Source organism: Mercurialis annua, linkage group LG3, assembly GCF_937616625.2.
Source record: "Mercurialis annua linkage group LG3, ddMerAnnu1.2, whole genome shotgun sequence".
Lineage (NCBI taxonomy): Eukaryota > Viridiplantae > Streptophyta > Magnoliopsida > Malpighiales > Euphorbiaceae > Mercurialis > Mercurialis annua.
The window spans coordinates 72428711-72451259 of NC_065572.1; the positions used below are offsets into that span (position 1 = coordinate 72428711).

General features: G+C 33.7%; 3 protein-coding genes across 6 annotated transcripts; all 3 read left to right on the forward strand.

The window, feature by feature from the left end:
* Positions 1-1427: 1427 nt before the first annotated feature.
* Positions 1428-12419, forward strand: LOC126675166 (histone acetyltransferase HAC1). 3 transcript variants are annotated; one of them, XM_050369769.2, is made up of 17 exons: positions 1428-1775; positions 2187-2448; positions 3146-3260; positions 3460-3754; positions 3838-4338; positions 4494-6286; positions 7276-7572; positions 7662-7940; positions 8410-8538; positions 8690-8890; positions 9006-9148; positions 9261-9573; positions 9763-9902; positions 10388-10466; positions 10596-10988; positions 11367-11584; positions 11677-12419. In XM_050369769.2, exons 2-17 carry the CDS (start codon positions 2276-2278, stop codon positions 11783-11785), a joined length of 5178 nt encoding a protein of 1725 aa, XP_050225726.1. In that variant the 5' UTR covers positions 1428-1775; positions 2187-2275; the 3' UTR covers positions 11786-12419. The 3 variants fall into 3 exon arrangements, with proteins under 3 accessions (XP_050225726.1, XP_050225727.1, XP_050225725.1); XM_050369770.2 differs by having other exon boundaries at positions 2190-2448; XM_050369768.2 differs by having other exon boundaries at positions 2216-2448.
* Positions 12420-16874: 4455 nt separating this feature from the next.
* On the forward strand, positions 16875-20555 carry LOC126674645 (protein HIGH CHLOROPHYLL FLUORESCENCE PHENOTYPE 173, chloroplastic). Its single transcript, XM_050369128.2, has 11 exons — positions 16875-17886; positions 18376-18451; positions 18547-18682; positions 18773-18877; positions 18993-19073; positions 19291-19380; positions 19554-19619; positions 19772-19828; positions 19941-20018; positions 20096-20143; positions 20229-20555. Exons 1-11 carry the CDS (start codon positions 17013-17015, stop codon positions 20298-20300), a joined length of 1683 nt encoding a protein of 560 aa, XP_050225085.1. The 5' UTR covers positions 16875-17012; the 3' UTR covers positions 20301-20555.
* Positions 20556-21018: 463 nt separating this feature from the next.
* On the forward strand, positions 21019-22542 carry LOC126673484 (uncharacterized). 2 transcript variants are annotated; one of them, XM_050367642.1, is made up of 3 exons: positions 21019-21557; positions 21794-21841; positions 22364-22542. In XM_050367642.1, the coding sequence occupies exons 1-3, from the start codon at positions 21064-21066 to the stop codon at positions 22419-22421; spliced, it is 600 nt and encodes a 199-aa protein (XP_050223599.1). In that variant the 5' UTR covers positions 21019-21063; the 3' UTR covers positions 22422-22542. The 2 variants fall into 2 exon arrangements, with proteins under 2 accessions (XP_050223599.1, XP_050223600.1); XM_050367643.1 differs by having other exon boundaries at positions 21797-21841.
* The last annotated feature ends 7 nt before the right edge of the window (positions 22543-22549 follow it).

The following is a 22549-nucleotide window of genomic DNA, read 5'->3' on the forward strand; positions in this document are numbered from 1 at the left end:
ACGTGCTTTTGGTATTTGACACAAACTTTAATTTTGGCATATAAATACACGAACTATCAATTTTTTTACATATATCACACGCGCACCATTTTTGACATAAAATGGCACCGTTCTTGACCTAAAACGGCACCGTTCTTGACCTAAAACGGCACCGTTCTTGACCTAAAACGACACCGTTTTTCACCTAAAACGGAAAATTGGTCATATATGCAAAAAATTGATAGTTCGTGTATTTATATGACAAAATTAAAAGTTCGTGTCAATTACCAAAAACACGCGAAAGTTGGTGATTTTTTGTGCATTTAAGCCATAATTGAACTAATAGCTATGATGTACATCAAGAAAAAAAATAAAAATTGTCAGACTGAGATTCAAATAATCTTTTGAAATCAGGAGTGGCTTGTGCTCACGAACCTACTAGAAAAAAATAGATTTTATACAGTTTAGCACATTTGAGATTCTTGTGACAAATTGAGTTGAAGGAAAATATTGAAATACATACCTTATCCTTTTCAATAGTCAATATATTTTAGCAATGAAATATGGGCAAATTACTTTAAAACCTCTCACATTTATCATAATTACACACCTGGTCTCTAACTTACAAGGGTTGAGTTTTCTCAGTTGACTAACACCAAAAATGAACGAAAGAACTACATTGTTGATGCAAAACAAAAGTGAGAGACCAAATCATTTGATTTTTAAATAAGAGGGATCAAAATGTGAATTATGACATATGTGAGGGCCTTCAGAATAATTTGCTCATGATCTATGGATTTTTACCATATATCTTAGTTATTATTTCTTTTTCTTACTCTTTGGTGGTTTTATCTACCCTATATGGGTTTTATTAACTCTTATGAGTTGTTTCTTCTTCATATCGGAAGTGTACAAGGTATTTCCTTTTGATTTCTATAGGAAATCTTAAGATCTACAACTCGATATTTTGTGCTCTCAGAAATCGCTTGATGGTTTTTCGTTTAGGAGTTGATCAGAACAAGTGTGTCGTCAAAATTTCGGTCTTGTGCTTTCGTTTGTAAGAGTGGTTTATAAATTTAATTTACAGCTTGAATCATACTCTTGTTGTAATTTTTAAATTTGTAAATTGTATATCATTTAGCTAGATTTATATTTAGATCTAGACTTATGATGTTTTTGTTGGCTGACAGATTTAGTTGTCAAATAGCCTTATATGTTGTAATTTTCTAGTCTGTTTTTGCGGCTAGATTTGAGACTCTTGTAGTTGATTTTAATCTATAGATGAAACCATCTTCTGACAAAAAAAAGTGCATTTTAATACTTTTTTTTATAAACAGGGGGCTTAATTTGACCCAAACTCAAACACGAGTGGTATATTTGCACCTTTAGCATAGGTTAATAGTGGAAATTGTAAATATTATTTTTATTTAATTTTGTAATTTTTTTTCCGGACCTTTGACGATTTGACGAAATTAATCCCCAATTGAAGTCGGAAACGAAGAACCCTTTTTTAGGACAAATTGAAAAGAGTAATAAATTATAATAGTAATAATTACAATCAATTATCATAATTGGAAGGAACGCACAAGCACTCTGCTCGACTTATTCGATTGGATTGGATTGGATTTTGCTGCTGTTTTTTCGTCTTCTACATCAATTTTTGGTAAGAAAATAAAGTACCGAGTGCCGTGAGCTTTTTACGCGGGGGATTTTGAACGATCAACTCAATCGACTCGCTAACTCAGGCTTTCACTCCGTTTTTCTCTCAATTGATTGCTCAATTGCAATCGTTTCAGGTTCGTTGTTAGGGTTTTTAGATGTTTTATTGTTTTATTTTGATTTAACCTAATTTGTTTTTTGATACACCTTTTCCATTATTAACTTAGGGTTAGTTACTAAATTATTGTTAATTAGTCAATTCATTATGAATTTAATTGCTACTTCAGTCGGTGATCCATTTGTTCAATTGCCTTCAGTAATCAATTTCAAGGATTGTGTTTTTGGACATTATTCAATATTTGTTTCTTAAATGATCTATTTGCAGTATTTGGATTATTTTATATCCATTTGTGTGTGTTTTATGATTATTAAGTGTTTTATTGCTCGCCATTTATGTTTAACTGAAATACTTTATCTATTTGTTTCTGTTCTTTAAGCTCATAGCTTTTATTCTTTGAAATATGTTGATAAATATTGATTATGTGCAGAAGTAATGAAATTTTGATGGTATTTCCAGTTGGAACTGAAGCATCAGCAGCCGCAGTATGAGTAGGTTGTAGGTATAGGTGCAAAGGAAATGAATGTGCAGACACATATGTCTGGGCAGGTTCCCAATCAACTGCCCCAGCAAAATGGGAATTCCCAGTTGCAGAATTTAGCAGCTGGTGGAACTGGAGTTGCAGCTCCTCCTAATATGTTCAACGTGGACCCTGAGCTTCATAGAGCTCGCGCTTACATGAAAGAGAAAATGTAACACTTCCCATTTTTTTTCTTTGCCATCCTTTGCATTTGTCTCTCTATATTGTATTATATGTTTCTACTGTAGTTCAACCTCTGTCATTGTTAGTTTAGGTTTTCTAGTTGATTTCAGTAGTATCTAGGTATCATACCTCTCCTATAATGCTCATGGTGATTAGCCCTTACCTACCTACTTTCTTCACAGCTTTGGCTTCATGCAGGGTGCATATGCTAGCTGATTTTACTATTTAACGTATGATCTTTCTTGGTACTTACATATGTGCTGCATTAATTTCCTTGTAAACCAAAAGTATAATCCCTCAATTGGCAGTTGCTCAGTAAGCAACATTGTCTAATTAAGCAACATTGTCTAATTTAGATAATGACAATTATATAAAGCTTTGTTCTTCATGTTTTATGCCTTTGTATGTACAAATATGGATCTGTCAAAGCCAATGCTGAATACCTGTTTTTCTTGAAAGAAGATTCGAAACTCAGGCTTTGCCTTAAATTTTGGGATCTGTACCATAAATTTGGTGCACGATAATTTTTCCCTTCCCATGTTGCTGCTGAAATTTTTATTTATATTTTCAATCTCAATTTCAATGGATAAATTCTGTTCATGGATTTTGTCGATGTTATTAATAATATTAGTGTTTGACCTGTAATCAGTACACATTTAATGCTGACTTCTAGTTTTTTTTCCTAGCTTTGCCATTATATTGCAGCGGCAGCAGCAGCCAGTTAGCGAACCACAAAAACAGAAATTTAAGGATATTGCTAAACGCTTGGAGGAGGGTCTATTCAAAGCTGCTCACTCAAAGGTTTATTGATCTCTTCTTTTCAACACCTCATAAAGTTTAATCATTAATTATTTCTAGAAGAAAACAATAGCATTATTTACTTTGTTAAATTTATGTTCTTGTATTCTTTGTGAACTTGCTGCCGTATTTTGCTGTCCCATTCCTTGATTTCCTGTCAGAGATGTATTTTCTTTATGATTAACAAATTATTTTGTTGTAGGAGGACTACATGAACCTAAACACTTTAGAGAGTCGACTTAGCAATCTGATCAAGCGTGCGCCTGCGAATAACCACAATCAACGACATGTGCAGCTGGTTAATCCTTCCTCTTCCATTGGTACAATGATACCAACCCCTGGTATGGCACATGGTGGGAACTCCAATCTGATGGTATCTTCTGTAGATTCCATGATGATTGCTTCTAGTGGTGGTGATAGTATAGCAGCTACAACAGTGAACTCAGGTGGCCTAATGCCTTCTAGCGGTATACATGGTGGTTCCTTTAGATCCGATGGTAAATTTAATCTTTTATATTGATAATATGAATGCGCATTTTTGATTTCTCCATCCTGATTAAAAAAAAAATTATGGTTGCAGGAGGTCTACCTAATGGATATCAACAGTCACCAAACAATTTTTCTATTAACTCTGGTGGTAATATGCCATCCCTGGGTGTTCAAAGAATGACAAGTCAGATGATTCCAACTCCTGGTTTCAATAATAGCAACAACAGTAATATTAATAATCACTCTTATGTTAATACGGAGTCTTCTAATAATGTTAGTGGTTATTCAACTGTTGAATCAACAATGATATCACAGCCGCTGCAGCAAAAGCAGTACATTGGTGGTCAAAATAGTCGCATATTGCAGAACCTTGGCAGCCAAATGGGTAGCAGTATCAGATCTGGCTTGCAGCAGAAATCTTATGGCTTTTCAAACAATGGTATAAATAGTGGAATGGGTATCGTTGGGAACAATTTACAGCTTGTTAGTGAACCCTGTACGTCTGAGGGTTACATGACTTCTACACCTTATGCTAGTTCTCCCAAACCTTTGCAGCAGCACTTTGATCCGCAACAGAGACAATTAATCCAGGGTACCATCTCTCTCTCTTTATATCTTCGTCTCTTTGTTTCCCCTCTACATACTGTTAGCTCATGATATCTATCATGTCATATGAAACTTGTGATGCGATACATTTATTTTGGGTTGAGTACAGCAAAGTCTAATGACCAAGGTTTTTCTTGTCAGGTGATGGGTATGGACTAAGTACTGCTGATTCTTTCGGCTCTGGTAACTTCTATGGTGCGGTAACATCTGCTGGACCAGTTGTGAACTCTCAAAATATGGCCTCTGTGAACTTGCAATCTATCTCTAAAACTAATTCGTCTCTGGTAAATAATAAGTCTAGCATACATGGTATCCAACAAGCTGCACATTTGAAACCTCAATCAGTTGATCAATCTGAAAAGATGAATTTCCAGTCTTCACTAGCTTCAAGAGACGCTGTTCTACAACCTCATCAGCAACATCATCATCAGTTTCAACAACAGCAATTCAACCAACAACATAGCCTCCAAAAGCAGCAAAACCAGCAGCATCACATGTTGCATGATACTTTTGATCAATCTCAGCTGGTATCGGATCCTAATACCCAAGTTAAGAATGAGTTGGGGGTGGAAAATGAATCCCTCCACTCACAAACCCCTCAACATTTCCAAATGTTGGAGTTACAAAATCAATTTCAACAGAATGTTGTTGAAGACCGTACTAGGGGTGCACAGAATCTCTCTCTTCCATCAAGGCAGAATGAAATGTGTTCGTCGATGGTCCAAAATTCACAGCAAATGCAGCAGATGTTGCATCCACATCAATCGGTCTCAGAGTCTCAAACTGATTTTGATTGCCTTCACATTGGAACACCATTAGATTCAGTATTGCAGGGTCAGTGGCATCCTCATTTGCAAGATAGAACTGGCATACCTGGTAGAATGTCACATGAGCAGCATGTCCAAGAGGATTTCCGTCAAAGAATATCTGGTCAGGATGAAGCTCAACGTAATAGTTTGACTTCAGAAGGATTATTTATTGGAAAAAGTGTTCTTCCTAGAAGCACATCCGAGAATCAAAATGGCGTCACTTGTAAATCTGGCAATGCACACAATGATCGGCAGTTCAGAAATCAGCAAAGATGGCTTCTATTCTTGATGCATTCTCGCCGATGTACAGCACCCGAAGGGAAATGTCCTGAGGCGAATTGTATTACTGTCCAAAAATTATTGAGGCATATGGATAAATGCAGCATATCACTTTGTACATTTCCTCGATGCCATCATACCAAGATTTTGGTTCGACACAACAAAACCTGCAAGGATGCAAGTTGCCCTGTCTGTATTCCTGTCAAAAATTATATAGAGACGCAAATTAGGCCACGTTCTCGTTCAGTCTTAGATTCTAGTTTACAAAGCAAACCAAACCATGGTGGTGATAATTCAGCTAAAGTAATTTCAAAATATCCATCAGTCGAAACTTCTGAAGAACCACATTCTCCAAAGCGGATGAAGATAGAGCAGGCCCCCCAGTCTCTCAAAACTGAGAATGACAGTTGTGCTGTGCCTGCTTTTGGGGCCAATGCTTCCCATTTGTCCAAGGATGCCCAGCACCAAGATCTCACACAGGGAGACACAACTATACAAGTTAAGTCTGAATACATGGAAGTGAAATTGGAGGGTTCCATAAATTCTAGGCAAGGAAGTCCTGGTAAAATTGGAAAGGGAAAGGATAATGTGGAAGACACAAGCAAACAAAAGTTTGATGGTGAATTTGTTGCAAGGGCTGAGTCGTCCATTTCAGTTAAGCCAGAGAGCATTAAAGTTGAGAAAGAAGCTGATTTAATGAAGCAAGAAAATTCCGCACAGCCTGCTGATAATGCTGTGGGAACTAAGTCTGGGAAGCCAAAGATTAAAGGAGTATCTTTGACTGAACTTTTCACCCCTGAACAAGTAAGAGAGCATATTACAGGCCTCAGGCAATGGGTTGGCCAGGTAACTTTACTGCTCTTTCTTTACTTAGATTCTTTTGTCCTGTACAGGTTATGTAAGCATATTACTTTTTCAGTTAAAAATATATAGGATGTGCATTAGAAATTAAGGTGAAACTTGAATGCTCATGTGCTAATCAGATGATAGTTTTCTTTAATTATGAAGTTAGAGATATGCTTACAAGTTACAGCACTAATCTGCAGCCTTGCAATATCTTTTCTTTCTATAGTTATATAATTTCTGACCCTTTACTTTTTTTGCTTATGTTCAAAAGTGTCAAGCAGCTGAAAAGCAATGGCACCATGATCCATTTATTTTTGTCCTAGAACGTGTCATTGTATTAGTTTGTGTATGTCTACCTCTATGTATAATCTAAGGCTTGTCTACGCTTCAAATTCTTTTTCTTTTCACCTTTTGGCTGGCTTATTTTTTTTTTTTGTTGTGAATATCGTTTTCAAAATTTCATTCAGAGCCTCTTTTTATTCTGTTTTTCCAATTATTGATAGCAAGAAACTCCCCTGGTAATTTATCTTTCTCATTCTTTCTAAATCTTTGTAGCATGCTAACGTGCATAGTGGAATACTCATAGTAAGAACAATAATTAAAACAAGGGGAATATGTTTTGTAGTGTTTGCCAAGTCCCCAAACCACATTGAATCATGTTTATATTTTTTTAAGCATCCAAATGGAGTGATGATAAAAATCTGTTACTTAGGAAATGTTTTTTTTAAAAAATTCATAGTGGAAATACCATCATTCATTTTCTTATAATTTAAATCTTATTGGGCTTAACCTCCATTGGTAGGCATGTGTTGGATAAAGTGTATGGTATTAAGTTGCTTGCACGTTGTTTACGATTATTACTATTACTGTACAATTGTTACAATTATTGATTGTGCAGAGTGAGGTAAAGGCTTTATTATTGTTACTATTACTTAAAAAATTTACTGCTGTTCATATTACTATTATTAATTTACTTTAATTGTGTGCAGAGTAAGGCGAAGGCGGAAAAGAACCAAGCAATGGAGAGTACAATGAGTGAGAACTCTTGTCAGTTATGTGCAGTTGAAAAGCTTACTTTTGAACCACCGCCTATTTATTGCACACCTTGTGGTGCCCGCATTAAGCGGAATGCAATGTATTACACTGTGGGAGCTGGTGATACTAGGCACTCTTTTTGCATTCCATGCTATAATGACGCTCGTGGAGACAGTATTCTTGTTGATGGGGCTTCTATACAAAAGGCGAGGCTTGAGAAGAAGAAAAATGACGAGGAGACTGAAGAATGGGTATATATGCATGTTACCGCCGTGTCATTATGTTGCGTGTTGATTTATATAACTAGACTAACAATTTTCTCTGGCTGAAACTTGTGCAGTGGGTTCAATGTGACAAGTGTGAAGCATGGCAACACCAAATATGTGCTTTATTTAATGGGCGACGAAATGATGGTGGACAAGCTGAATATACTTGCCCTAATTGCTATATGGAAGAGGTTGAAAGAGGTGAACGTAAGCCCTTACCGCAGAGTGCAGTTCTTGGGGCCAAAGATCTGCCAAGAACAATATTAAGTGACCACATAGAGCAACGACTTTTCAAGAGGTTGAAACATGAAAGGCAGGACAGAGCTAGGATGCAAGGAAAGACATATGATGAGGTGATTTATGTACCACGCGCAGCTTGCTAATTTTTTTAATTTATTTTTCAATTTCTGTTGACACTTTAACAAATACAATTTTAATTGATGCTATTAGAAATATGACCATTGTTCAGAATGAGTGGTCCAGTATAGTGGAGAGGCTAATAAATTAATTTAGCTTGCGGAACATGGCATTAATTAGATGTCTGGCTTAAAGAGGAGATTATATGATGGTTACAATCTGTGTTAGACAGGACTGAAAAGTTATATATAACATTGCAATTTTTTTAAAATTATAAGAAAGTTTGTCCAACAAACATGTCCATTATGCATAACCTAAGGGCTTTTTAGTGATTCTCTCCATGTTGCACTTTTCCATTCCAATGGTCCTGTTTTTTGTGCAATGAATAACCTTTACATTGTTTTTGGTGCATGCAATTTAGACTGCATTTATATAATCTAATTTCTTTACAATCAACATCTTAAGGTTGCTGGAGCAGAATCACTTGTCATTCGAGTTGTTTCATCAGTTGACAAGAAGTTGGAGGTGAAGCAGCGGTTCCTTGAAATTTTTCGAGAAGAGAATTACCCAACTGAGTTCCCTTATAAGTCCAAGGTGTGTGGGGTCCTTTTTACCTTATTTTGATCAAAGTGCAATGTTTTCTTTTTCTTTTCACCCAAAACACAAGCAGACAGGAGAAGGAGCGAATTGACAGTTAGCTATAAATTTTAGATTATCGAGTATTGACCAAAACTACTTCTTCCAGGTAGTTTTGCTGTTTCAGAAGATAGAAGGTGTGGAGGTTTGCCTGTTTGGCATGTATGTCCAAGAATTTGGATCAGAAACTCACTTTCCGAATCAGCGCCGCGTCTATCTCTCTTACCTGGATTCTGTGAAGTATTTCAGACCTGAGATTAAAGCGGTGACAGGGGAGGCTCTGCGTACATTTGTTTACCATGAAATATTGGTTAGTTTGAAACACTTACTGATTGCATGTCTGATTTGGTGGAGTATGTGAATTTGACATAGAACTTCCTCTTTCCTCTTTCCTCATTAATCTTTAAATGGACATCTCTTTGCAGATTGGATACCTAGAATACTGCAAGAAGAGAGGTTTTACGAGCTGCTATATATGGGCTTGCCCTCCATTAAAGGGTGAAGACTATATTTTATATTGCCATCCAGAAATTCAAAAAACACCAAAATCTGACAAACTTCGGGAATGGTGAGTCTGGCAACTTGAGAGGTCTTTTTTACATACTATTGGTGGATGGAGATCTATTTAATTTCTTATATGACTCTTATTTTGTGGCTTGTTGGTCATCTTTTTTATTTAGGTATTTGGCGATGTTGCGGAAAGCTTCAAAGGAAAATATTGTGGTTGACTTAACTAATTTATATGATCATTTCTTTGTTTCCACGGGTGAATGTAAGGCGAGGGTTACAGCAGCTAGGCTGCCATACTTTGATGGTGATTATTGGCCTGGCGCTGCAGAAGATTTAATTTATCAGCTTAACCAAGACGAAGATGGTAGAAGACAGAACAAAAAGGGAACCACAAAAAAGACCATAACAAAGAGGGCTCTAAAAGCATCTGGTCAGTCGGATCTTTCTGGTAATGCGTCAAAGGATCTGCTGCTGATGCATAAAGTAATTCTTCTTCCCCATATATTACAGTATTTCTTCTTGGTTATCTTCTTTTTACAACAATGTTACAACAAAGTACAATGCAGTTGTGGCTATGTGATTCTTGGAGCTTTACTATACAATATATACAAAACCTTCAAAGTTATTACCTGGCTGTAATTTTCATTTCTAATAAGGTGCTTTTGCTTCCAGCTTGGTGAGACTATTTCCCCAATGAAGGAGGATTTTATCATGGTTCACTTACAGCATTGCTGCACGCATTGTTGCATTTTAATGGTTTCCGGAAACCGTTGGGTTTGCAACCAGTGCAAGAATTTTCAGATTTGTGATAAGTAAGATATCTGCAATTGTTACTGTATTACTGTTTAGACATAGAAGATGTTATTTTCAACAATGACAGATTAAATGGAGCAGAGGTCAATGTATTTTTTCTAATCTAACATGATCCCTCTTCCTCGCTGGTAGCATGCAAAATGACTATGCGAAATTGATGCTATCCAATCTCCTATCATCTTTAACTTTTATTTTCCTTTCTTTTCCTGTCAGAACTTGATTATTTTTCCGTTAATGTGCTAAAACATTTATTTTTCCTTTTTTCCTGTCAACTTAATTTTTTTCTCCCATGATGTGCTAAAATGTTATTTGTGCTAGCTCTTCCAGTTTAAGTGTGAGATGTGCTCTTAAGTTATTTTCAATTGCATCTCCTTTTACTTAAATGAGTCCAATCAATTTAAAGAAAGAGATCTGCATTTTCTCTGTATTATTATTTTCTAGTAGCCACCTCTATTGGCTCTGATGTCTTTGATTTCATTCTAAGGTGTTATGAGGCTGAACAGAAACGTGAAGAAAGGGAGCGACATCCTGTCAACCATAGGGAGAAACATGCACTCTATCCAGTAAGCTGTTCCTCCTTGGATTGTCGCATCTCCTACAATCTGAGTTGTGATGCATTGAAAGCTTTTACTGTGTTTTATTTATTCCAGAGAACCTTAGAAACTGAAAAACATCGCCACTAAATTGTGCAGGCTGAAATCACGGATGTACAAGTTGACACAAAAGATAATGATGAAATTCTTGAGAGTGAATTCTTCGATACAAGACAAGCATTTTTGAGTCTTTGTCAAGGAAATCATTATCAATATGATACTTTACGCCGGGCTAAACATTCCTCGATGATGGTCCTATACCATCTCCATAATCCCACTGCTCCTGCTTTTGTGACGACGTGCAATGTATGCCATCTTGATATAGAAACAGGTCAAGGTTGGCGTTGTGAAGTTTGCCCCGACTTTGATGTATGTAATGCTTGCTATCAAAAGGACGGGAGAATTGATCATCCTCATAAGTTAACTAATCACCCATCCACGGCTGATCGTGATGCCCAGAATAAAGAAGCTAGGCAACAAAGGGTTGTGCAGGTACTTTTGCTCCTTTTTGGATAGATTTAGCTGCAACAGCGCTGGTGTTTCTTTCACTTACTTTTAAATTGTGGTTTGTTGTGTAGGACAAAGGAATCGCACATTTTATCTTCTTTTTCCCCCAATGTTTCTGTTTCCATCAAATAACCCATCGTGTTTCTTTCACATTTTTTTGTTTTTTTTTTCTCACTTCTAGAACCAAGTAATGAAAAAAAGAGAACTCCGGAAGCTGATACGTCTGCAATGTTTAAAGAATGAGAATTTAATTGCAATTTTAATTTGAATTAGGATTTAATATGGTGTCCTTTTATGTTATGAACTCAGAATTTTTTATCATTTTATGCAAAGCCTGATTCATTCACTTATTTGAAACTGCAGCTTAGGAAAATGCTTGATCTTCTGGTGCATGCGTCACAATGCCGTTCTCCCCAGTGCCAATATCCAAATTGTCGCAAGGTGAAGGGGCTCTTCCGGCATGGAATACAGTGCAAGACACGTGCATCTGGAGGCTGTGTACTGTGTAAGAAGATGTGGTATCTCCTGCAACTTCATGCTCGGGCATGCAAGGAATCTGAATGCCACGTACCGCGTTGCAGGTTTATAATTCACCTTTAGGCCAAGAAGATGATGTTCCTCTTTATATTTATCTCCCTTTTATTTTGACCTAAATTTTTTTATATTTCTGCAGAGATCTGAAAGAACATATGAGACGGCTACAGCAGCAGTCTGATTCACGCCGTAGGGCTGCAGTGATGGAGATGATGAGACAGAGAGCTGCAGAGGTGGCTGGTAATTGAGGGTAACTTATTTTTGTACATATTATTGTATGGCTGTTTTTGGATGCAAGGGTTGCCGATTTGAGCGTGGTAGACCAATATGGTTTTCTGCTGCTCCATTAGAGCACTGCTTGAAATGAAGCAGTGCGTGAAAAGTGGTAGGCTTAGGTTCAGAAGGGGATATAGGCATATGATAGGAAGCTATTTTTTTTATTCATATCTCCACGGCTTACTTTCCCTGCAAACCCGAAAATGAAAAAACCCGGAGAAAAGTAAGTGGAATTCATTTACTGAAGATGCCCGGCGTCACCAGCAGTAGCTAACTATTTGCCTCGAGTATAGGATTACTGATGTGTGCTAGGAAGTGGCTCAATTCGGTGATTCTTTGATTTTATATCTTGTCGGTCTAATGCCATGAGTTTGTGGCCATTGTACTATAATAGTTCTAATCTGTCTTTTAAAGTGTTTTTTCTTACAGAGGAATGATCGAGGGAGTTTACTATTGTTTCCCCCTCTTGTTTTTTCTTTTGGGGTTTTTGTTTTGTTGTGAAATTACCCTTCATTATTTGATCCACCTTTTTGTAGAATGCTTGCCATTTATTATTGGAAGAAATAAGTAGTATGTTATAAAATGCAGCATTTATTTTTGGTTTAATTGTCTCTATGTATATTACTTTTACTTTGTTTGGTGATTTTTTTTATAGAATAGAAATTTATATTAATATGGATAAAAACAGAATGCAATAAGTTTCTAAGCCAAACTAACAAGAGATGAGAATCTGAATGAAAAAATATAAGAATTTCTTAGTTGTCTCTTGTATTATCTAATAATACCTTCATTTAACATGTGAAAATCGATGGTATAACACCACATGAAAAATATACTTGTTGCATTACACAATACACATGATATATATTTTTGCATTGAGCTGATTAGTACAATGACTTGTTAATATATAATTTATTTATAATAATTAATTAAAAATATTTTATATATTGTATTATCTAATAATACCTTCATTTAACATGTGAAAATCGATGGTATAACACCACATGAAAAATATACTTGTTGCATTACACAATACACATGATATATATTTTTGCATTGAGCTGATTAGTACAATGACTTGTTAATATATAATTTATTTATAATAATTAATTAAAAATATTTTATATAATCTATCTATCTATCTATCTATCTATAACTATCTTATATGTGGGAAGGGGGGGGGGGGACAGGCAAAATTACGATAATAGGCTTCATTAAGGGTACAATTTATATATAAAAATTTATAGTTTATAAGAGTTTAATTTAAATAAAATAACATAATTAAAAATAGAACGAATTAATTAAAAATCTGACTCCAACTCATATTAACTAATAGAGTTTGGCGGAAGTGAAATACTACATTGATATTCAAACTATTAGAACTCTTAATTTAAGGTGATTAAATTCCACATAAACAATTGTTTTACACCTGTATTCTAGGACAATGTTTTACATATAACACAAGTTTTAGTCAGACTTTTTAATAGCTTTTGTATGGAATTTTTTTTAATTATAATAGGAGTCATTGTAGCCTGAATTCCAATATTAATAAAAATATTTATTTAACAATACAATTCTAGCCAATCATGTTGAGTATATATACATACAGATTTTGAATTTAACCAATCATGTTGAGTTCATCATATGTATTTCATAGGACTAAACACACTAAATTCTATACATGTCTAGAAAAACTCCATTGAAACTAGCTTAATGAATTTGGATGACCTCAATTACACAATTTTTTTTATTATGCATATGGATTTGAATTATTTAAAAATTAAAAATAATTTCAATTTAATAACATTTTAACAATTTATTAAAAATATATTTAATAATCTAATTATATTTGATATATATAACGGGTCAAATAAATATCAATCACGAGCATAACTTAAATAAAAATATTGTAACTTAAAAATAAATAATATAACGGGTCATATAAATGTCGCTCACGTGTGTAACACGTGGCGAAATGCTAGTAACTATCTTATATGTGGGAAGGGGGGGGGACATGCAAAATTACGATAATAGGATTCATTAAGGGTATAGTTTATTAATGTTACAAGTAATTTAGTTCTAATAAAAACAATTCAGTATAAAATTAGAGATTAACCGTACTAAGGATTGTTTTTTCTTTTCCGTAGAAATAAACATTAACTAAGAGTATAAATCTATAAGAGTTAAGAGCAAATCACATTAATTGCCGAAAATGTTTAATACTATAAATTAATTACATAGTTTTACTTTTACTCAAAGTCCAACTTTAATTAGATACATATTCAAAGCCACGGACAATGTTTTAGCAATTGATAGAGTCCATAAATTGGCATACCACATCCAACTTTTATTATAAAATAAAAAATTTAATTTAATAATTGATTTAGTAAATATCTAATCTGATAAAGGTTTCAGTTTTAGGAAATTTATATTTAAATAATATATAATTAAATATTAAATAATAATAAGTGTTTGGTTTTAATAGATGTTTTAGTTTAAATATAATTCTAATTTAAATAGAAGTACCCTAAGTAATTAAAAGTATAAATAGTTTAATTTTAGAAAAAAAATTATTTATTGAAACTAATCTAAAAACGGTAAAAATTATCTCTGGAAGTGCTGAATTAGGATGAATATCGGTCTATTATTTCTTATTCTATTTGCCTATCTTATAAGATTAGCTTTTTATCCTCTCAATTGTTAGTGATTATAATTTACAAATTTTATAATAAACTGCGAAACTTATTGATTATAGCTTTGCAATATATATTATTTAGATATAAATATAATCTAAATTTTAAATCAAACAATTCGAGATGTGAATAAAGCAAAATTTATAACTTAATATAAAATAAAAAATAAGTTGGTCATTATATCTTAAATATAACTTATCATATATATATATATATATATATATATATATATATATATATATATATATATATATATATATATATATATATATATATATATCTGTGTGTGTGTGCGCGCGCGCGCATGAAAATATCACTTATGTACTACAATTTTAATTTAAATATTAAAAAATATAATATATATTTATAGCTAAAATACTATATTTAGTCATTTAATAAATATTTAAATAAAATAACGGGTCATATAATTATCACTTACATGCTATCCATGCAAATAAAAATTTGTGAACAACTAAATTATTTTATTTTTTATTTTATTTATTATTAAATATATAACGGGTCATGTAAATGCCGCTCACGTGCGTAGCACGTGGCGAAACGCTAGTACTATATATAAAAGCACGGATGGGGGGGGGGACAAGCAAATTTACTGAATAATCCTTTTCAGTTTATTACTAAATAAAAGTTTTATAGTCATTAACTAATTAGTTATTTAATTAATCACTATTGTAATTAAAGTCCTAATTAGAATAGGTAGCTAAATTATCTCCAATTTAGTTTTTAGTATGTAAAGAATAACTAAATTGTCTCCAAATTAGTAGGAATACCTATCTTTTAGTTTGATTGAACTACAAAATTAAAATATTATATTTGGTCAATATAATATTATTTAAATTTCTATCTTATTATTTTTAAAAATATTATTAATAAAATTAAGTTAATTATTTAATTATGGTTATTATAAAACTAACAAAAGAATAAATTCAGTATGGAAAAAATTTAATAACCGAATATATTATATTTACTTTTACAAATTTTTTTAACTAATTTAATATCAATTATAAATAAAAAATTGATATAATTATAATAAATTTACTAATATGTTCAATGATGAGTTACGTTATGAGCTACGTGCATAGCACGTAATGCGAAACTAGTTAGTTATAAATATGTGTATTTTTTTATTAATGATTAGATGATCATGAGTTTACCTATATAAAGGGTATGGTGAGCTACGAGATATCTTATAATTTTTTGAGTAATATTATTAATATGAATTTAATAATATAGTTTTATTCTACTTAGATTTTTTATTTGTTAATTTAAATTCTTTTATCAATATTATCACTTATACTGTTCATCTTATTTTTTTTTCTTTCAAATATGGCAATAAATAAATTTAATTCTTTTGAATGCGACACTGAACTGTATGATATTATCCAACCAATCAAAGTAGTTTAGTTCAGGGTAAAATATGAAACAGCTATAAGAAAAGAGTAGGCGAAATATAACGTATTAATTTTCTTTTCTACTCTCTCTCATTTCTTTGGTGACAAAAATATTTAAAGTAGGTAAAATTGAAATGTTAAGAAAAACTTGTAGAAGAAATGAAAGGAACGAAAGAAGCAACGTGGCATGTTTTCTGACTTTAAGTTGTGGCTGTCAGGAACCATAATCCGTATTGTGTGGTCTTGATTTTTTTTTTCTTCTAAAAGAATAATATTTATTAATGAAAAATAAAGGAACCGAATTAAACATTACAAAAAAATTTATAGTTTCATCCACCACATATTAATAATATGAATGAATAATATTATATTATTATTATGTACTAATAAAATAAAATAAAATAAGATTTAATTAATTATTATAATATTATTAGCTGTATCAAGAAGACAAAATGTATATAGGAATTTTGTATACATTAATTTGACTTATCATTTTACTCAAATTTTAATTTTTGTATAACATTTAAGTATTAAATATATAAAATTTATTGAAAGATAAAAAGAAAAAGAAAAAGAAAAAACAATTACACTTACAATTTAAATATTATATATAAAAAAATATTACTCTTTTAAAATAATGAAATTTTAATTATAAAATTATAAATCAAACCAAATTAATTAAGTAATATTATTTTAATAATTTATTATAATATAATTAGCTATGTGGGATGACATTGTAAACATAATGTACATAAACATTTATTTCATTAGATGTAACTTACTATTTTATAATTATAAAAAAAACTTACTATTTTATTCTAAATTTTGTTTTTCAAAACATTTAATTATTAAATAAGTACTAAATTTTATTGAAATATAATTCTATTATTTCTAATTTCAAAATTAAGGTATTAAATTTAAATACAAAAAACAACACCACATGGCTTGTATGTTTTCAAAAATTATCCATTTCAATTTAGTAATTTAATGGGGGAAAAATGGAATGGATTCAATGGAGTGCGATAGAAACAACAATTATACTTCTCTTGAACAATAATAAAATCAAATAAGAAAAAGCAGAAGGAAAATTCAAGGAGATGAATGGATGCCCAGCAGCAACTAAATTCAGTTCTCACCGTACCAATCTCTTCGGTTTCACTCCGATCACAACCACCACCCAACGAAAACCATTAAAACTCAGAGCAGGCAGCAGCGGCACCAACCGAAACGACAACAAAGAGAAAGATAACGACAGCACAAGCAGCAAGCAGCAGTCTCTAAGTTTGGACGATGTCAACCCCGTCGGACTCGGTCGGAAATCTCGTCAAATTTTCGACGAAGTATGGAGAAAATTCTCAGGTTTGGGACAAATCTCAAGAACTACACGCACCGATGAAATGGAAGCTTTAGACGCTTTACTTATAAGAGAAGGCCCCATGTGCGAGTTCGTTATCCCCGGCGCTCAGAATACCACCGTCCTTGTCGTCGGCGCTACGAGCCGCATTGGCCGGATTGTTATCAGAAAACTGATGCTTAGAGGCTATACTGTCAAAGCCTTGCTCAGAAACGCTGACCAGCAAGCCATTGATAATCTCCCGCGCTCGGTCGAGATTGTTATTGGTGACGTGGGTGATCCTGCTACTGTTATGGCTGCTGTTGAAGGCTGTAATAAGATTATTTACTGTGCCACCGCTCGTTCTTCCATCACTGGCGATCTTTTTAGAGTCGACCACCAAGGCGTTTCGATTCTGACTAAAGCGTTTCAGGATTATAATAATAAACTTGCTCAGCTTCGCGCGGGTAAAAGCTCGAAGAGTAAGCTTTTGATTGCGAAGTTTAAGTCTCCGAGTTCTTTGACGGGCTGGGAAGTTCGGCAAGGTACTTATTTTCAGGATGCTGTTGTTTCCAAATATGATGCTGGTATGGATGCTAAGTTTGAGTTCACTGATGAAGGAGAAGCCGTGTTTTCAGGTATGTTTGTTGCATTACATTTAAGAGTGTTTCTCTGAGAATTTTTTAGGCAGATTTACATTACCCGTGAATTAAGCCAATCATATATTATAACATATCATTAAAATGATGATATTAATTAATGTTTACAATTTTTAATAGTGATATTATAATATTATTTGGGGAAAAAAAATCATAATATTATCATTATTTTGATGATGTATTTCAATATAATTAATTTAGTGTATGGATAACATGGTGGACTTGAATTTTTGTTTATCTCACGTAACTATTGTGCCACGTCTTTTTCACAATAAGTCAATGAATATTTATGATAGATAATCTTTATGCTTTATAGCAAACGCCTTGTTAGTTTGTTGCACGAATGACATGGCACAATCGTTGCATTTGTATAATTATTCTAAGTTTACATATAGTTCTTCAATCCAATCTGCTTTCTGTAAGATTAAATCCCTTAAATCACATTCATTGCTTACTTTTTTTATCAAGGCTATGTATTCACCAGAGGAGGTTATGTGGAACTCTCAAAGAAGCTTTCTCTTCCCCTGGGTTATACACTTGACAGGTGCATTCGCAATTTATCCATTTATGTTTGATTCCACTGATTTTGATTTGTTTTAGACATTTAATTAGGGAGTAATTTTGTGTATCGGTGAGTAGATATGAAGGTCTGGTGCTCTCTGTCGGAGGAAATGGAAGGTCCTATGTCTTAATTCTTGAAGCTGGCCCTTCTGCTGATACCTCACAAAGCAAATTGTATTTTTCCAGGATTACTACTAAAGTTGGATTTTGTAGGGTATAGAAGATCACTCGTTTTCTTCTTCCAAATTATATATATGTTGGTTTTGTTAAGAGGTTTCTATTTTAACTTCTCTGGAAATGGCAGGTCAGAATTCCCTTTTCATCTTTCCGCGCTGTGCAACCGGACGATCCTCCATTAGACCCTTTCCTTGTGCACACATTGACAATACGCTTTGAGCCTCGAAGACAGGTTGATTCATTGCTCCACTCTGAATGAATCCATTTCATGTCATACCTTGCTTATCAAACACTCTTTTGATTGGTAGATTGCGCTTCACTCATTGTATTTGATGTTCTTGGTGCAGAGGCCTACAGAAGGACCTGTAGAAACAAAGCAAGATTTAAGAAGCTTTAAGCTCAAACTGGAATATATAAAAGCCTTGCCTGTAAGCTCAGCTGCTTTTGTTGATTAGTAACATTATGTTTGCTTTGTGCCCAAACTTTTTATTCATTGTATGTCTGGGTATTACATCAAACATAGTAAAAATATTTATGTTTAGATCAAAATCAAACAACTATTTGACACCGAGCAAGAAACAGATTTGTAAAAAGTTTTTGTGCTTAATTTGCCCTTATTTATGGAAGTATAAATCAAAATTGCAGACCGGGCAAGAAACAGACTTTGTCTTAGTCTCATGTACAGGATTAGGAGTGGAACCTAGCAGAAGGGAACAAGTTCTGAAAGCCAAGCGGGTCAGTGCTGTAATGTGTTTTTGTTCATTCTATTCTGTAATAGTTAACAAGTGTTACTAGCAGTCACTCGGATGAGGAGTGAGTTATTAACTCTCTCTATATAATAGACCAATTAACAATTGTCAATATAGCTGTCACTCACCTAAAGGTGTCTTTTATCAAAATGTTTTCAGGCAGGGGAAGATTCACTGAGGAGATCAGGCCTTGGATACACAATCGTTCGCCCTGGTCCTCTAAAGGTAACTGATGTTCCTCTAATGCTGGTTTTGTAAATACAACATTCAATTAGGCAGAGAAAACTCCTGCAAAAAATTGATAGTTATAGGCTATAACATAACTATTTCCAGCTGATCTGATATTTCGGCAAAATAATTAGCAATTCCTGTTGCAGGAAGAACCCGGAGGCCAACGTGCTCTCATATTTGACCAAGGAAACAGGATTTCTCAGGTGAGATGACTGTTTCTTCTGACGTAAGCAAAACTTGGCATTAGTATTAAGCTGAGTTAACAAAAGCAAGAGAAACCAGCTGTTTATACCATAATAATTTTCGTGTAATCAGGGCATTAGCTGTGCGGATGTGGCTGACATCTGTGTGAAAGCACTACACGATTCAACAGCAAGAAATAAAAGCTTCGACGTGAGTAACAGTATCATATTTGTGTTTGTGTTCTATCATAAATGTGACGGGTTTCACATACTTTGAGTCACTCGCAGGTGTGCTATGAGTACGTTGCTGAACAAGGGAGGGAGCTTTATGAACTGGTAAGGAACATATCAAATCTCGCGTTTAAATAATCCGAACCAGTCTTTTTCAAGGTTTTTTTGGCTGTTTGGTTGAAATACGCAGGTGGCTCATCTTCCTGATAAAGCAAACAACTATTTGACACCAGCTCTCTCAGTTTTGGAGAAAAACACTTGACAATCTTCTGTAATTGAGAAAAAGAACACACGTGATCGTTTACTACCAAAGCAGAAAACAGAAGAAGGAACAGAAACTGCATGAGTAAAACAATTGTTTTAGTTTTTGCGTTTGTAAATTGCCTCAGATGTTCACATGGAAGTGTATATTGTATTTGTAGTTTCATTCATATAATGTATAAACAATATGGGATCCCAAGGATGCAAAAAGTTTCATATTGCACATAGTTTCAATATAATATTTGAGATTTTATCCTGTCAACTGTTAAACCACCAATAGTGGTTGCTGATTGAGAATTCTTATTCAACACCATTGACATGATCTATAACCAAAGAATAACAAGGAATCAATGACGAACCCTACTACTGTTCCGGCATCCACATATACTGTTTTGGAATATATATTAATAACGAGGAATCTTATAATTTCTAATAAATACTCAGAATATAGTACATTATACCACGGTTCTGGTATTCACATTCACATTCACATTTTTTTTATCGAAATTACTCGATGTTCTAAATCGAGAAAAATTAGATATTTAAGTTGTCCAAGTTGAAAGCTGGTGTTTAAATTATAAAACATGCTAATTATTCACTCCTTTAAAGAGCTTAAAGTTATTTTTGCACCAAAAAGAACATAAAGATAAAATCTGCACACTACACAAAATAGGCGGATCATATTTGTATCTTCTTCCTTCATATAAACAAACAAACTAGAAAGTGAGTAAGAGATGGGTGGTCATGAATTTTGTTGGATTTGAATGAGTGAAAATGTAGGAAACGAAAACAGAATAATAATAAACAAAATAATGCTCGTCCACATTCCAAATCCAATAGCCAGTCCACCTCTTTTCAGAACAAGAACCAGAACACAAAAAATCACCATCTTCAACAACAAGAAGAATACAACCAATACCTTTAGCCATCTACGCAGAGCAAGCAGCGGCTGCGCCATAATCATCGCAAGCTACGTCGCGGCATGGACCGTCGTAGTCGCAGCTGGTGCGGTAGTATTAGATGGCGGCTCTGCTGCATTGCAACGACAGCAACAAGAAGATGCGGAGAGTAGTACTCTAGCCAACATACCTCAGACTTTATCCAGTGGGTGTGAGTCATCATCAGCCAAGGATTGCAAAAGGCCGAGAATTCAGAAGCCTAAGTCGAGAAAAGCGGAATCATGTACTCTCAAGTGTCTCACCACTTGCATCCGGGGCGGCGGAGGCTCTCCCGGGGAGGGCCCTCTTAATATCAGAAGGTATGTTTGTTAAGACTGTTTATCTCATGCAATAGTTCTGCGAGTTTATATTTGCAATAAGCTAATGGGCAATTGCGATAAGAAATTTTTAAATTATTATTCATTTTTTTAATCATTGAAATTTTTATAGTGCATTGCACGAATTACATAGCATAAATTATATTTGCCGATTGTTGATCTGAGTATTTTTTTTTTCTTCCCTTGTTTCTTAATTTGTGAATTTCTTTTGTTGACAGCAGACCTCTAGTTGTTTTCAAGGAAGGATTTCGAAGCCGTCAATACTGGTTAGTATCTAAGTGAACAAACTGTCGTGTCGGTTTTTAAAGAAAATGGAATTGACTGAATTACTTTATTGCTTCAATCAAATTAACTCAAATTTTAAAAATGAGAAAAAAACAAACTAATCAAGCTGTTTAATTGATCATTTTGCTAGGTAGCACGAGCACTTCATTCAATTAATGTGTCCCATTTCGGACACGGAACTTCACTTTTTATATAGAAAACTTTAAAATAACACTGTTCCGCCATGTCTGTGTCCAAGTGTCCAATTTTCCCATGTCGGTGTCCATGTTACCTAGATCATTTGCTCACCCTATGTTCTTTTGATAAAATTCAAAAACATGGTCAATGTAGAATGTATTTGGATTCTCAATTGATATTAGTGGTAATTTTAAAAGTCTATATTGAATTGGAATCAGGGCTAAATATATAGTGATATTGATGACAATTTCACTAAAAAAATCGGAAACAGGTAAAATATAGAATGTTTTTGGATTCTAAATTGATTTTTGTTTTGATCCCTGCAGTTTGGTGGAATGCTCAGATATCTGTAATTTGATTGGAGATGGAGATGATGGACCTTAATTATAGAATTGTGGGTATTCTCAACAAAAGAAAATGAAATTGTACCTTCCTTCCACATTCATTAGCTTGTATAAAGTAATTTCATTTTAGTCATTAATTTTAATTTACATGAATTAGTGTATCATGTG

Coding starts and splice junctions, on each gene's coding strand:
- LOC126675166 (XM_050369769.2), top strand. CDS start 2,276: ATGAATGTGCAGACACATATGTCTGGGCAGGTTCCCAATCAACTGCCC. Junction 4,339..4,493: donor ACAGAGACAATTAATCCAGG/GTACCATCTCTC, acceptor TTTTCTTGTCAG/GTGATGGGTATGGACTAAGT. Junction 7,941..8,409: donor AAGGAAAGACATATGATGAG/GTGATTTATGTA, acceptor CAACATCTTAAG/GTTGCTGGAGCAGAATCACT.
- LOC126674645 (XM_050369128.2), top strand. CDS start 17,013: ATGAATGGATGCCCAGCAGCAACTAAATTCAGTTCTCACCGTACCAAT. Junction 20,019..20,095: donor CAAGAAATAAAAGCTTCGAC/GTGAGTAACAGT, acceptor AGTCACTCGCAG/GTGTGCTATGAGTACGTTGC. Junction 20,144..20,228: donor GGAGGGAGCTTTATGAACTG/GTAAGGAACATA, acceptor TGAAATACGCAG/GTGGCTCATCTTCCTGATAA.
- LOC126673484 (XM_050367642.1), top strand. CDS start 21,064: ATGAGTGAAAATGTAGGAAACGAAAACAGAATAATAATAAACAAAATA. Junction 21,558..21,793: donor GGCCCTCTTAATATCAGAAG/GTATGTTTGTTA, acceptor TTTTGTTGACAG/CAGACCTCTAGTTGTTTTCA. Junction 21,842..22,363: donor TTTCGAAGCCGTCAATACTG/GTTAGTATCTAA, acceptor TGATCCCTGCAG/TTTGGTGGAATGCTCAGATA.